This window comes from Fulmarus glacialis, unplaced genomic scaffold, assembly GCF_000690835.1.
Source record: "Fulmarus glacialis isolate BGI_N327 unplaced genomic scaffold, ASM69083v1 scaffold11647, whole genome shotgun sequence".
Classification (NCBI taxonomy): domain Eukaryota; kingdom Metazoa; phylum Chordata; class Aves; order Procellariiformes; family Procellariidae; genus Fulmarus; species Fulmarus glacialis.
In genome coordinates this window covers 70,616-87,326 of record NW_009223835.1, presented here as the reverse complement: position 1 = coordinate 87,326, position 16,711 = coordinate 70,616, and the positions used below count along the sequence as shown (strand labels likewise).

The 16,711-nt window shown below is 39.3% G+C and overlaps 1 protein-coding gene across 1 annotated transcript in view; it reads left to right on the top strand.

Moving 5' to 3' along the window:
* Positions 1 to 16,711, top strand: part of LOC104079786 (uncharacterized protein KIAA1328-like) — a gene marked incomplete at its 5' end in the record, with an annotated part of 77,716 nt that overhangs the window by 34,530 nt on the left and 26,475 nt on the right. The window contains 2 exons of the mRNA XM_009581937.1: positions 10,807 to 11,492; positions 14,291 to 14,386. Coding sequence (XP_009580232.1) covers positions 10,807 to 11,492; positions 14,291 to 14,386 — 782 coding nt within the window. The remainder of the gene's footprint in view (positions 1 to 10,806; positions 11,493 to 14,290; positions 14,387 to 16,711) is intronic.

Here is a 16,711-nt window from a genome sequence, read left to right as displayed (position 1 = left end):
GGGTGCTGATTGGAAAAAGCACAAAAGAGGTATGTAACGTTTACTCATAGCTATAGAGCCAGTGCTCTTAGACTGGCACAGCACAATAAAATGTTGGTTCTCTATTGAAGGGAAGGTCTACATCTCAGTTCTAACTTGGAGAGACTGTACTGTAGGGGTTCATAGTTGGAAACTGTCCCTCCCTGTCCCCTGTGTTTCAGCTTGTAAGCAGGGCATAGTGTTTTGCTAGCTATTAATGTTATAAACATGTATTTAATTTTTGCGTATTTTTGTGTGCTTGTGGCAAAGGCCCAGCTTTGTGCAAGGATTTCCTTTCAGACTATTGCAGATGCTGACACTTGTGAGCCTTTCTAAACTAAACTCTTTTTAATAAACCTGTGGGTGGATTTTACTCCGTCTGTCTGTCCAGACTGCAGTGTCTCAGAGTGAAGGCGATTGCCTCACAAGGTCACTGCTGCCCTGGAGTAGTAGAGGGCCTTTCAATTTATGCTTGGTCATGCCCTTTTAACTTAATGTTCTCCTTCACACAAGCTGGTAGTGATGGATGTCCATTCAGACAACCTAATGGCCTATGGTAACTATAGAAGAGCCTTTATATCAATATTCTGCAGCTGAGACCCATCAGGATGGACTGTCAAATGGCTCTACACCACATCTAGGACCATTTTATGCAAATAATAGCTGTGATACCATTGCTATACTTTATGGTGTCAAGCAGGACTATAAAAGATCATTTCCATGGGTCAAGAGGAAGTTGATCTTTGTAGCTTGATATATCAGAGGTCATTTCCCTCTGTCAGCTGTTGCTACCTTCAACGGTACTAAACCCACTGCAGAATGACCTCAGCTCTTAAGGAATCTCAGCCATAGACAGAAGGTCTGCTGGGACATCCTTAGTGGCATTTCAAGCATGGGGAGAGTATTCTGAAGTCAGCATTTTCATGGTGGGCTTCAAAAGGAAACAGCTGGCTTACCCCCAGGCAATGAGAGATTGCGATTTGCTCCATGCCTGCTCTTATTCCTTGCTTCAACTTTCCCTGCAATCTTTCATTAGTTAGTTTATGTACCTGTTTGAGATACTGCAAGCCTGCCAAATAGAAAACATTTCATTTCTCACTGAAATCACAGCCTGTATGCCAAGAGGACCTTGAATTTTTCCATTCAGGGAGCTGAGCCTTCCAGGTTCAAGTGAGATAGTTTGCCTCTGTTGCTTAGAGGTCTCAGGGGACACCTGTCCAATGTGGAGGCTGTCAGATTAGGTAACAGATTATGAGATAACATGCTATGAATCTGCTTAGGTGGAACTTCTCCATGGGTTGTTGTATTTTGCATGAAACTTCCAGCTACATGTGTTCTTAGTCAAAAATGTTCATGTCCTTTCCATTTGCAGAGTGCCGTTTGCACGTTGATGGACTGCCTGTGTAACTGTAAACTAAGATGTTGACTTCTGATTAGAAATGGAGTGCTTGCTAATGTAAGAGAATCTGACAGCAGTCTCATTAAAGAGGTATATGAACTAACTGTGGGAAGACTGAAACAGGAACTGGAAGCATAATATATATGTAGTATCTGCCCATGATGGATCTCTGCCACCATTCAGACAAGACTCAACCTTTCAAACGTCTTGGTAGCAACTCCAGTGCTACCTATCTAGCAGTTCATCCATCTATATGTTGCATTGCACACTTCAGTGCGTTGGGAGTATACATGTTTTCTCAGTATTATCGTAAAATAGAAATAGTCTGTTCTCCCATTTCTATGTACTCTAGCAGGTTAATTTGTAGTTTCCTCACTCCCTTGTTTAAAGAAGTTGTTCCTGGTAATTTAGTCACCTTGGCATGACAGCAAGTTCCTGCATGTCAGCTGCTCTGGACCGGCCATCTTATCTCTTAGCTTCATTCCTAGTGACAGAGACATAAGCTACCTCATATATGCTGTCTTGTGTTTACTGTGGGTTAGTGTGGGGTAAAAGCATGCAAGCTGTGATCTCAAAGCTGATGAGACCATGAGCAGTCGATGTCTAAGCCTTCAGACAACTGCTGTCTAATAAATGGCATATATACTTTTTTTGAAATGTGGAGAAATCAAGTACCATGGTTCTGACTTGATTCTTCCAGAGGATTTTCTTAATTTTCTGCTGCCAAGACTATTTAACACATAATCATGGGGCTGCCTGTTGTTCGGTCTTGCAGTAGCGTTTGGCCAGTTAATGTAAAGCTAAGTACCAGTCAGGTTTTGGTGTGTTAGTCTTGTTCCAGTCTTTGTTTTGAAGAACAGCATCATTACAAAATAAAAGAGTCCTTCTAGAAAGCTTGTATTTCTTCTTACGTGAAACAACTTCTTTGACAAGATGAAGTGAGTCAGCCTGTCTTTAATGGGATTGCATTGAAATGTCTGCTTACATGCAACTCTTGTTGTCATTCCTTGGCATGATCGTTACTTGAGGGGCAGATTAGAGGTCAATCAGCCAGAGCCACCGGGGCGCCCACAGCTAGCCTCAGGATACTCCCTACAAATGTAAGATCAAAAGGGCAGGCACATGAAAATTACTGTTTACTTTTTATGAATTATTTCCCAGAGATGGGATCATTAGCAGAATCTAAATGCCGGCTGGCTCTTCGTGCAAGGACACTCCTGACAGAATGCGCTCGCTTGGGCATTCCTTTCCACTCTTTTAAAGTCAAAAGGTTCTCTGTTCTTGTTTTTTGGGATTTCTGTATTATTTAAATAACTTCCTGGTTGTTTTTCCCCAAAACACTGTCCCTACTTCTGAACATGCTTTTAGTTCTTAGATGTCATCCATTTTTTTTTCCTTTATTTGTGCAGCAAAGGTATTTCAAAGCCTATGTTCATACCCCAGGGACTCTACAGGAGGCACGTTCTGAAGGAAGTAAAACTTTCTGGTAATCTTTCTGAGTGAACAGTGGCTGTTTCTTAAAATTAATCGCTGGCCAATGGGTACCACAGTTATCCCTACTGTAAAGACAGGGGAAAGGTGATATTGGCTGTCATGGTGAGGTACATGTTGGCAAATGCTGATTCAATGTCTACTCCTGCGGTAATCTTCACACATCAAACTCTACGCGTTTTTATCCACATAAGTATCTGGCTTCTGTTTGATCACAGTAATCAGGGCTATTTAGAAGGGTCATGGTATATTTGCCCTTTTGTCTTGTGTCTGGAGCTATGAAAGCATGACTTTGGAGCAAATGTTGATTGAATTCTAAAGAGACTGTCAGTAGCTGGGAACATGTGTAGCCCCTGATATGCTAAACTTGTGATTCCAAGTAGAAAACTGTTTGCTTTTTAAAATAACTTTGAAAAAGTTACCTTGAAGGACCAAATACATGGTGGATATTACTCTAATGAAAACCAATATGAACTTTCCCCTTAGCATCCAACATGTTACTACCCTTAATGTGAAATAATCAAATGCTGCCCAGCATAGGAACGAAACTGAATCTGGCTGGTAACCAAAATACAATCCCTTACAGCTATTTTTGTATGTTCTTAAAATGTGTGCTGTGAGATTAGGCAGTTGTCTTTTTTTCCCGTCTGCTATTTTTCTTAAAAAGTTTTTTAAAAAAATGCTCTCTTGCAGCCCCCTTCTATGACAAGGTTGTGGGGCAGAAAATCCAATGTTATGTTCTTTTATCTGTTCTTCCTAATCTGGCTAGACATTTTGGATAGGTGTGTTTTTACTTATTTGGCATGATGATTTCTCAACATCATGATTTTTTTGGCATTCATCTTGACAGCAGTAGCTAGAGAACTTCTTGCTAGTGTTTAAAAGGATGAACTGAACATCTCCCTTTCCGTCTTTTCCTCTTGTTATTGGATAGAACTCAGGAAACTTTTTAATCCTTGCAAAGCAGTGAGAGTGCAAAGGAAACGTGTGTGCAGATGAGCGGGGTCGCTGGGCCCTCCAAGAGAGGGGGCTGCAAGCATCCGTCAGCGGGAGTGGGTCTGGGGTTTAGGACAGCAGCATTCAGAAAGTTGAGGCACAGATACTATAAAAATAAGTCAGTTGGTGCTAGGCACGGTTTAGGCTTGTACTGAGCTGCACCCAACCTCAAAAGTTTTCCACTATGTGTCTTGGACTTCTTAGGCTAGATCAGTGCTAGATAGGGGGTCTGTGTGCCTCCCTTCAGTCGTGAGGCCATGCTCACAGGTTCATGAGATGTTGGAGGGCAACTGATTTGGAGCCGGGATGTGGCATGCTTGCTGTCTGTTTCTTGCAGACTTTACACTGAGGCAGAGTCAGATATCTAATTGTGCTGTTCATCTCCGGTACCTTTGCTGTTGATGTCTTCTTGTAGTCATCATGGAAAACAATGGTGTTAAGATGTCTTTTATTGCATTTGTGCTTCAGAGGCTGTTACATTCCCTCTCTTTTTTTTTATCATGTGCCGCAAAGGTCCTTAAACCTCTCCGCTGAAGTGGTACATCTTGAAGCTGTTACCCAAATCCAGATGGGTTTCTAGAGCACTGGTCTCTCCGGTGCTGTTAGGATAGAAGAATGGTGGAGGTCTCTTCTCCACCCAATTGCTAAGGAGTGCGAGGTACACCTGTCAACTGATCAAGCTCTTAAATTAACATTTTCATTTCCCTGTGTGTAGCCTTATCTTTACATACAGGTGTATATATGTTGGGAGAGGGGCTATTTTTGGCTATACTGTAGGACAGCCTGAAGGTATTGAGTTGTGCATAGTAAATCTTGCTTACTCCATAATTTCCACCACATTTCAAATTAAGGGCCTAAATTAGGGTTAGTGTTAGACTTGCTCTTCTGCTACGTCCTAATTTTGTTTTAAAAGCACATAGCTAAGGACTTTAATATGTTTTAGATTCAGTGCTTGTAAGTTATACTAAAATCCCTAAGGGAGCCAAAATAACTTATTAAAACCTTGCAAATGTTTTTGACTGCTGCATTCTATTATTTTCTATTCCAGTGGTAGCATACAGCCTCTGCTGCTGATGGGCGGAGGAACACAAACCTCTAGGGCCCATTAGACTTAACTTGTTTACTGCATTGATATCTATATGTTAAATGACAAGAGAGTTCAGGTTATTGAATAATTTAAAATTCAGCTCTAATTGGTGTCATATGACCTGGAAAAGGCCATGGATGACGCCAGGAGCATGCTGTGAAATTCTTATAAATAATTCATAAATTAGATCATTCATTTGCCTGGATGTCTTGTTAAATGCAGAAGTTTGTAAGTAATAACTGATGATATAACACCTGTAAGGATTTAGTTCATATGCTGGAAGGTAATCTACCTTGATGATCTTCTAGCAAAACCTGCCAGAGTACGAGAGTTAATTGCACTAGGGAGAATGCACTACATTTATTTGGGATGGGCTTTGGCAAGGCGTACCGTGCAGATGTTGCATTACGCATTCTCTATCAGCTAGACAACTATTCTGTGTATGCCCATGTTAAAAATGCAGCTCATCACTCTTCTGCCCTTATTTCACATGAACTCCAAATGCACTGGGAAATGGTAGTGACCTGCTCTGCTCACAAATAGTATAGTTTTTGAAATATTTATCTAGGTCTTGAACTACTGATTCTTCAGTAAAATAAAGGGCAGAAGTAAAAAATTGAAGTCAGAGATTGTGATTTTTCGTTTTTATAATGTTGGCAGCCCATTGAATGTTAATAGTTAGACCTGGTGCTGTCAAGATTAGTATAGTGGCATTTTTCTATAGTGCAAACAGGAACGATATAGTTTTGTTTTGGAAAGCAAACATGTTTGCTTAATTTTAGTGGTCAGGGATTGCATTGCCATATGTAGGTACTGTTTGGGCTTAATGGGCATTCTGCTCACAGTGACTTCCAAGACTCAACGTACAGGCGCTTCACTTCAGTTTTCTTGGAGCACTGTATTATTAATGACTGCCTTATCAGCCAGTGTAAAACCAGTTTGCTGATCTGAAATGGAAGCATTTGTTAGAGATTATCTACAATATTTGTGTAGCTGGAGAAGAAGGGTGGCATGTTTATGAATGCAAAATATACACTTAAAGCTGAGTGCCAGCAAATGCTCACATGCCACTTTGAATGCAGGTTTTTTGTGCACCTGGCATCCCAGCTCAAACCCTCTTAACAAAGAGGAGAAAAAAAAAATGAAGGCAACACAAACATAGGAGGTGTTCCTCTGCTGTCAGCTAGCAGCTATAGATTCACTTTTTTGTGATGGGATTCTATTTTATTATTTTTATTTTTTTTTTGCTACACCTGTTCGGCAGATTTTTACAGGAAAAATACAGGCTTGTGACTGTCATTCACATAGTTTCTTTTGAGTTGAGACGACTTGTTTTATTCAGTGGAATATGGCAATCATAGCTATACATAATTACTACAGAAAATGGTGCTTTATTTCTTGCTTGAAAAATGGTCAGCTTACCTTCTGAGTTATCTACTGTATTTATCTTAGGTACTGACAGAGACAGTTGCTGAACTATTATGTGGGCACTTTGTAATGACTGATATTACGTTACTTATGGTAGAGATTTTGATAAAGGATTATATGATTTAAAGAAAAAAAATTGGTAGACTTCAGTAGATGCTACTAATTTACTTTAAAATCTTTACCTTTTTACATTCTCTTTGATAAATTCTTACAGATTCTTGGAAAGAATAGCTCCTTAATCACTAGTAATGCACTTCAAGCAGTCCTATCATTTGAAATAGTTGTTCTTAAAATGGCATTTCTATTGCCCCGATATGCTACCTGAGCTTATTTATAATATATTCTCATTCTGGTGACAAGAGCAAGTGCTTATACTGTCGATAGACCTGCAAACCCAAAGCCAAGCTTTATTCAGATGAGACCCATACATGAACAATGCGTAGTGGTGACTCAGTTCCAGATTTAGGATGTATACCTTAATGAGTGCATCAGCTATGTCACTAATATATGCCTTTGGTGCTCTTTAAGGTGTCCTGTGTATGGTAGCCTCTCATTTGTCCATTTAGAAATTTTTACTTCATCTTTAAATATCTTTGAATCTCTGTATTTCTCCTCCGGTTGATGCTTCTGTTCATTCTTCTTGGGTTCCTCCAGGGTCCACGCTCAGATCAGCACAATGGACTAGTTCTGAACCTGCATGTTCTTCCCTCTGTTTCTACCCCACCAAAAGAAACCTCAGAGCTGAAAATCCAGGTTAGAGAAATGTTCTCAAGATACAGTTGAAAACAATTTTAGTTCATTGTCTCTTTTTCTGTATTCAAATATATTTCAGCTACAAACTACAATCCCAGGTGCTATGGGTTAAACTCTGACCCTGTTAACATCTGTAGGAATTTTGCTGTTCACCGTAACAGCACTGTATTTTGCTAGGACCCTAGCTTTTAGGGTCAGAGTGCAAGCCTTCTTGAGGTAATGATTTTGGGCTGTTTCTTAAACATATTTTGTACATACAGAGCTGCCAGTGAAACCTGTCAGGACATTGCCTGTGTTGAGATTGTAAGATCTGATCAGTTACTAGTTCATCCCTTGCAGTGCAAAGCCCTGTGTGCTGGAGTCAGTCTGTAAATGTGTCTCCTCTGCCAGTGCTGTGAATTAACGCTGCAGAGCACACAAGTTGCATTTAAGAAGAATTTGCAGAGATCATTATGCTGCATGCATAAAACTGGTGCGTTGTTTGTCTGTTTGTAGGAAGTTTTAAGGACTGGATGTTTGTTTAAGCTCTGCTCTGAATCCCTGAGCAAAAATTACTGGGATTGCAGTAAAGATTTCGTAAAGCTCCCCACATGTCTTCCTCTTTAAACCCTTCTAAAGATTATTTGAACTATTTTTTAATATCTCCTTATTTCCATGCAAGAGTTTCACATCTGATCAAGTCTTATTAACTCCATATGTTGCAAGGAGCAGCCTGAGTTTGTTTGTTTGTTTGTTTAAGCCTCAGTTAGAGGAAGTTGCATCTTTAAATACCGTACAGCAAGCCTGGAAGAGCTCCACAGAGGGGAAAGCACAGCTGTTCCATCATGGTCCATCATGGCTTCCATGTGTCCCATAGGCAATATCTTTCTTAAACTCATCTTGTAAAATTACCTAATGCCTTATGCTTGTGCGTCTTTAGACTCACAGTAGTAGGTGGGTCTTTGGGATTTTTTTGTTTCCGCTTTTCCCCTTCACCTGGCCTGTATCTTACAGATCTGTCATGGCATCCTCTGGTCTCATCTGATCCCTCAGAAGTGTAAATGTCAGTCCGTTTTCCCTGCAGCCTCTACCATCCAGCTGTAGTTTTCAATTAAAGCATTAACAGAAAAACACAAATAGCTAAAAATGTTGTTGACTAGCTTCTGACTCCCAATAGTTAATTTTTCTTTGGGGTTAGACTCTGCAAAGTACCGAGTAGCCGTCAAAGGCATGTTGGAACTCAGTCTTCTGCCTAACATGACCTCCTTCTTCTAAAGGAATAAAAAAACCCCACTCGCATTCAATGACATTAATGAGAGTTTTCCCCCCTGCAAACATATTGTAACTGTGAAATAACATTAAAGTTTCTCTGCCTTGTTATGAAGTCTTTAAATGTCAATGCCATTTCTGAGACCATCAGGGCAGATTTAATAGTGGCCAAGGTCAACAAATGCTAACTGGTACCTCTCTTTTAGGGCCTTCAGGGACTCTTAATAGAGTCTCAGCCATGAAGTTAATTTGCGATGTGGGCCTTTATTCTTAAGCCTGCTCCTGACGAGTATTTTGTACTATCTTCATTCGTGTGCTTAGATTTCTTAACATTCTCTTGTCTCTTCAGTCAATAAAACAAACTACTAAAATAAAGAAATTCTCATTTACTTCATCTTTTGAGTCTTCTTTTTTTGCTCCTTTTTACTTCTGTTTACAGGCTGCAGAAGGGTAGGTGTATGCTTTCTGCAGACCACCCTAAGCTGCCAGCTCTGATAGGATCCTCTAAGAATACCTTCAGGTCTGCCGCCTTCTGCTGTCCTAGGGCTGGGAAACAGCCCACCCTGAAAGCCCCTTTCTGTTGGTGCCCTAACTGCTGTGCTAGCAGAAGCAGGTGAGGTGAGAAACAAGAGACAGCGTGTAACCACAGGATTCTCTTACTTTCCCTTTTCTGTAATATTTCTTTCCGTTACTGGTCATCCCTTTATGTGTTGTCTAATTTAGATTAAAAGGGCTTTTGTAGCCTTTAGTTGTCTAGAAAATATTGCAGATGGGGATGGCACACTACAAATAATAAATAACAAAGCTCCGTCTTTTTGGCAGCATGTTGCATTTCTGCTCAGTTGCCCTGCCAGCCCCTCTGACTTTAAAATATTTTAATGTCCTGCACTTTTCACCCAGTCCAAGCACCAGACTTTCCTCAGACATTTAGCACTGACATTAATGCAGATGCCTCCAACTCACTGGGCCCTTTGGGGCAAAACATGACATCCTTGGCTTTCAATCACATGGCAGAGAGGATATATTTGTATCTGCAAAACTGGAAATAATAAAATATCAGTATTCAGGTGCTAATCCACGTTAATTTACATTCTGTGAAGTCTACAAGAAACTTGTAATTGGTTGTCTTGAAGGGCAGCAGAATATATTTGGTCTTTTGTTTATATATAAAAAAGATTTTAAATTATACATATAAACACTGCATAGATTTGGATTATATCTCTCTTCTAATCATTGCTGGACGCTTGCTTGCATTCTTAAGTTCTAGTGCTTTGGGGCTTGCTGACTGTCTTCCACTCTATGTGGACAATACCTATCTATTGTAACCATTGCCAGAATGCAAATAATACTTTTCTTTCCATCAGCGGATACCCAATTTCCCTGCTAAACCGCTTTCACTGCAGTGGTTTTGTTATCTTTAACAAACCTGGCATCTGTAATTAAAAAAATTAGATCTTTGTGAAAGGTCCCAAAGGCTGGAGGAGTTTAAATTCAGTAAGTTATTGAAATTAATGCACAGGTCTAGCAAAAGAAATGCAAGTGCCTGATTCACTGCTGTTCAGATGTGCATAAAAACTCTAATGCTTTACTGCCTACATGAGCCGTAGTGCAAAGATACTCCAGGATGTAAGTAGGATTTTGATGTCTGTTACATAATATCCACAAGTATAACAAAACCACTAGAATTTGCTTGCACTGGGTTGACAAATGTGAGTTACAGTTGCTTTCTTTCTTCAGAGTTTTATCAGAGTATAATCACTTGCCCAGCTTAATTGAAAAATCACTTACGTTTATAGCTGAATTTAAACATGTTTTGTATTTAAATGACAGCTTTTGATGTACAACCATTTTTTACAGAAAGTAGTTGGTTTTTATCTGTGTTTCTGTAAAGATATTTCAAAAACTCTCATCAAATTTCCAGCGGTAAGTAATATCCCATTCAGTGCAAGGTGAAATGTTTTACATCAAATCTCCTGCTGTGTAATGGCCAATCAAAGAGTATTTATAGTGGCTGAATGGATTTTTTGGCTCGGTATTCAAAATTAAACATTTTCAAACATTAACATTTAATGTTTTTGCCACTCTTCAAGTTGATTTTATGTAACCCTAGATGCTCACAACTACTTGATACTCTGAAGCGACTCATTTTATGCTGAGGATCCTGCAGGCAGTAGTTTTACATTTATTACACTTGTGTAGATGGAATGAAATGTAGATTTGATAGCAGATTCGTGTCTGTCTTCTGATAAACATTTTCTTGGGTTTGGCTCTGTGTCCATCAGCATGATGCAGCAAGTCTATTTCTGAGAGAACACATTTAGCAAGTGAAATTAATGAGCAAAGATAAATTTTGGTAATTCACAGGAAATTGTTTCTCTTATTGCAGGTATCCAGTAAGAAGAGCTCATGCCAACAACCGTCTTTGGAGCTAGATGGTTCCTACTTGGGTATTGGGGGACCTCAAACTTTTTATAAGAACAGTAGAACATCGAAGGCTGGAAGCCCAGCCCGTGTTGCATTGTCTCAGCCTTGCAGGAATAATCACGATTACAGGACTGAAATCCATTACAACCATCAGGAGTGTCTGAAGGAGTATCTGGTAGAAAATGGCTTGCACAGAAAGTGTAACAATATGATTTCCCCAGCCAAGCAGAGGAGCCCTCACCGTGTAGAACCACCTCAGGAGATGGACCAGAAAGCAAATGAATTTCGGAGCACATGCCCTCAGCAAGTGAGTCATGGTTGTGCCTGCAGGCATGTAGGGAGTTCAGGGAGCGTGCAAGAGAGTCACCATGTCAGCCAGGTACCTAGAAGACACTCTGGGCCAGTTCACAAAACCTGTGATTATTCCAGGCGCTCTCGAGTTTCTGGGCTGAATGACAGCGTGGACTCAGGGCCTAAAGAAACAGAGCAGGCTAAAAAGTTGTATGAAGAAAGAAGGCAGAAGCTGCTTCTGCAGAAGATGGAGCTGGAAATTGAAAAGGAACGACTCCAACATTTGTTGGCTAAGCAAGAAGCAAAACTGCTCCTAAAACAACAGCAACTACACCAATCCCGTATGGATTATAACAGGTGATTTTGAGACTTATAGCTTTAAAAAAAAAAGATAAATCTAAAATTTCTAATGAAGATTGTTAAAGTGGGAGAATGGAACTGATAAGATAAGCAATACCTGTGGCACAAATTCTCTCTAACAGTGATTTAGAGGAGAGGAGACTTTTTAGTCTATTTGCATATACTGTTGGGAAACAGCATGACAGCTGTGGAAAACAGCAAAGGAAAACAGTATGAAAAGAAAGGCACAAGAAAAGCAGTGCTAAAAGACTAGGTAGGAAAAGAGGAGCAGAAGAAAACGAGAGGTTGCTCTTAGTGCAGGCACTTCAAGGAATGTAGACGTTTGGCAAGAGAGCAATGTGAGCATGGATGACATAGATGTCGCATTCCCCCTTCTTTCCTTGGAGGGGTCAGTTTTGAAGTATTGCACTGTCCTAGGTAGGGACTGGAAGAAGTGTGTTTTACAGAAAAGATGGAGATCATTTTTTATATATATGGAATATATATTTATTTTTCCATATATATGTATGGAAAAGGAAGGGAGCCCTGTGTAGCGAGGACATTTTCTTTCCAGTGATGTTTGTGGAAGGGAGAATGCCAAGACTGAGGCAGAAGATGTACTTAAAAACTAGAAGAAGGGAAAAGCAATAACCATAGAAATACTGAACGTGGCTTGAAAGGCTTGTTGCAGAAGGTGAGATAACACCTTCCTGACAATGTAAATGGGGACTCTGGAAAAGAGGGAGAAACTGGTTTATTGGTGTCATGTTACTAGAGTGAAAGGGAGCGGGTTAAAGCAAGTTGAGTTACCCAGTGTAACTCAGTTGAGTACTAACATTTCAGCATTAGGAAGGGAAAGCAATGGGAGAAAATCTAGCAGTCTTTTAGAAGAAGCAATAGGAGGGTTTCACAAGGATGCTTATTTCGATACTGTTTTAATATGGCAACTACTGACAGCATTCCATGAGAGTCTGCGTTACATGACCCACTTCCTACATTCTCGTATTATAACCACCATGGAGGAATATATCACTTTCTCTTCTTAATCCCAGCCCCCTGGTTGTTCTTCAAACTCTAAAAGAGAGTACTGTAATTTAGGTGGTCTTTTGTTTGTTGTCTTGGATTGTGGCTTACATTGAAAATCATGTGTTTATATGGCTTTAAAAATGCCTGTCTTGAAGGCAATCACAGTTGTGTGCATTGAAAATGACTGAGGTCACGAACAAAGGATTATGACTTCAGGTGAGAATTAAGTAGGAACAGATGGATTCTTAATCATGAAATACCTTAATTCTATGCATGCATCCCTCTAATGAAAAACAAGTAGAATATGAAGGACATACAGACTGAGTTTTTGGTGGTTTTGTTTCTAATGGATATTTTTCAGCATTTGAGCCATCATAAGCCCAGAAAAAAATGGACCTTAAATATATCTATAATGATGTACTTGTTAATGCCATTATGCCTATTTTAGCCATTTTTTTTTCTGAAAAAAACTTCATGGTTTACAGAGCTCTAGTTAACTAAAAGAATTCTGTGAAAGAAAATCATATATGATCAATCTGAGGACTCAGTATTTTTGTGATCTCTTTTCAGAAGTGCAGGTGAAAGCACATTTGCCATATCCTCTCTAGGAAAGGCAACTAGAACGTAGCATGCATGCTCTTAAAAAACATTCAGTCTCTTTAGAGTGAAATGTTTGATATTTACAGGTAAATCTCTTAGGCATTACAGTTCTGTTTCAGTTCTAGGTGTATAATTCACTTTTGCACTTGATAACAGGGTAATTTTATATACTATAAACACTAAAAATTTGTTTAGCTAAAGCTCAAATACCCTTTGCTTCATTGCCAGGAGACTCTAACCTAGTTCATCTCTTAACATCATGACAGTTTAAAAAAACAATGCAACAAAAATCCATTTCCAGATAGTGTTTATTTTTGTCTGTGCTTCTGCATGGGTGGAGTGCTGGTTAAGGTCCATTCTGAGCTGCTGAAAGTATTGCCATTGAATGACAAGTAAAAGGTCTGACAATTTGTAATTTTTGGCTGTTAACTCTTCTGCTCTTCTAGCGAAAGTATGAATTGATCCTTTTTTTGGCCACGCTGCATCATAACTGCATTTTAATATCCCACATTTCCCTATTTAGCCTCAAGCGAGCATAGAGAAACTGCAAACTGAAAGTACTCTATGTGAAATAGTTGCTCTCGAAAATGGTGTGTGTGCAGGGAACGGGGCAGTTTGTTGACTCCTTCTGATGCCAGCCACACCAGAGTGGACAAATACGGGTAAATCCTGGAAACAGGAGTTTTATTCAAATAAAAAGGGGGAAGTATCTTTAGTTTTGACTTTTCTATCTTCATTGGAGAGAAAGAAAACGGTGAGGTAGTCTATTAAAAATGGAGCATCATCTCTGGGCCCACAGTTTCAGGAGACACAACCATCTCAGACGAATTCTACATTTTATGCAGTTTACACACGATGCCTTTGAGCTCTGGTGCTGCTGGAGCTGTAATCTAAGCCCAACAGGGATGTTTGTTATTGGATACTGTGACCGTTTTCTTAAGTGAGCAGGTCCTTGGAAATCAGTAAATGATTTTTTTTTTCCTAGTGGAAGCCCTTAGAAGCAAAGGCACTGGATATGAGTCAGCCTTCCAAAACAAAAGTATATCTGAAAGTGTGAAAACAGTTGTGAAAGCTTCTGCATTTAACGTGATTAAGTGCCCTGTTTGTAGACACGCAGCTCACCTTTTTGTGGAGAGTTCCTGGTGTGATGATTTGACCAGCTGCAAAACCAGCTAACTCTGCTTTTTCAGGTTTAGAGGCCAGGTACCAGGTTCAGAAGATGTGCCCATTGATGAAGCACCTGGAGAACTTGCTCTGATGATGAACGGCAACAGCATGGGGCTAAGGTAATTTCTCTCTTCACTTCTAAGTACTTCACAGTGTCGGTATATCTTCTTGACAGTGTGCTGTTGGCTGCCAAGTGTATTTGTTCATGTGTTTGTTTCAGACTAAGAGCCTTTTTCTGCAGGAAAGGTAAAATTCATTGGCTGTTGCGTTTTATGAGTCAAATCAATAGTTATGCTGATCTGTTACCACTCAAGGTTTAGGGGTTGACTTCCTGTAGAGGTTTCAGGTTTTGCGTGTCATCTCTTAAGGACACTAACCTAGCCCAGTGCAAAATGGAGTTTTCACAAAATCTTAGCTTTTGTTCTTTGTCCTAGGTACTGCTTGTTATTTTTTCAATTAAAATCAGAACATCTCTTTAGTCTTGATTTAGACCTGATGTAAAAAATACATTATCCTTTAACTCCCAGATAGAAATGATCTTTTACAGTTGGTAACAGTTACTGGTTTTTTAAACAATGTTGTGTTGCACCTCTGCTTCAGTGTGATCGGAGCAAACTACCACTGAAATAACTGGAAGTAGAGTTAAGCCAATACTTAGCTCTTTATCTCAATATTGCATGCTATTTAAAACTTTAATCAATACATTATTGTGTTTTCTTTCTGTCCCACCCTGTCGCGTTTCCTGTTACCACTGGAAGAAGATTCGGGATTATTAGAAAAGCAACAAATAAAAACTGTGGATTTGACAGGGTTTTTCTCCCTTTCTCATAAAGTAACAGCTGCTTGTTCTATGCTTTAACTATAGATGTTCTTTTGACCAAAGTGTCCCCCATTTGGTGGACAAGAAGAGCAGCTGTCCTTTGAATGGCCCCTTCTTTAGTGACAAGAGAAGACTTTAAAATAATAAGATTTTTTCTCCATTATGAGAATATCAGAAGAACTGTTAATTTATTTATAAACTAAGGGTCCAATACTTTCTTTTTTTCTTTTTTTTTTTTTTTTAACCTCAAGTGATACTGATTTTATTTTTGAGATCTGAGGTCCCCCTTCACTGAAAAGGGATAAGACTTCTTTCTCCAGAACAACAGGAGTTACTAGTTTCCTTGAAATACTTCATTGCTTAACCAGGTGTTTGGCTGCTGTGAGTTACTGACATTGTATTCTGATGTTTTTTTGTTTCATTTTCACACAGACTGAAGTATCAACGTGTGATCACTGTAACAAAAGAGATAGAGAGTCATGATATGTTTAAGATGCAGTAGCATTAAGCCCCTTGGAGGAAAAATGTAACCTAGAACATTTGTGGGGCATCTTGGCAACAGTTTATCAAAAACCTGCAAAAATCTACGTAGCCTAGCAGGGAGAATGAGGAAAACCTGTGCCGTTAACAAAATGAGAGTTCCAGATTTCAAAAGGTTCCCCACCCTCTCTTCATTCCCCTGGTTTGATTTACTATAATTTTTCAAAGTTAATATGTGTTTGTGCAGTCTCAAGTTGCCATGCCAGCTGGTTCCAAAGTTTGGCAGCAGAACACTTGGAAGTTTTTCTTCCTATATGCCATCTTCAGTTTTGCAAAGGTTACCAGATGAATGCTCCCTAAATAATTTACTCTAATGTAAGGCTGAAAGAGGCTACGGAAGACAAGTCCATTTGTCTCTTTTATTCATTTGAATATGTAAGTGATGTTTTCTTCAGTATCGAGAGAGAGTGTGCAAGTGTGTGGCAAGAGCTTATAAAGGATGAAGAGCTGGTAGGAATACATCCTTTTTTTGAAGAGTCTCTTTTTGTTGTTTTGGTTTTTTTGGGGGTGTGTGTTCGGAGTGGTTTTTTTAATTATTATTTCTTTTTTAATTGACCTGCCAAACGGTTCCTGTTACAGCAAATGCTATCAGAACCCTAATGGAAAACCAGCCTTCTCTCACTTCCAGTTCATACATGAGAGCTCCTCTAGCAAACCTCACAGCATGAAACTTGATTTCAGTCTTCAAATAAGCAAAACAGCTTAAAAAAAAAATCCTGGTATTTTAAAGGAAGTGGTGAAAGTCCTTTAAAATACTAAACTTGCTGAAGTGAGGTATTGGAGTTTAGAAGTAAAATAAATAATATAATCAAGAACTGAAAAACATAGGTTTTTTTATAATTAACAGCTCATTTTGAGTTAATTATCTACAATTACGAAAATCTAATTGCAATTTATTCTCTACTATCTGTGGGAAGAATCATAGGCAAGGGAATGTGCATCACTGCCAGGCATAAATGCTATAGGATGGGTACAAATAATAGAGGAGCCCTTAATGAAAAACAAAAAGCAAATAGGAGCGTGCAGCTGTGCCAGGCTATTGAAAAGTAATTGTAGTCAGAAATGAGATATGTACTTTAAAAGG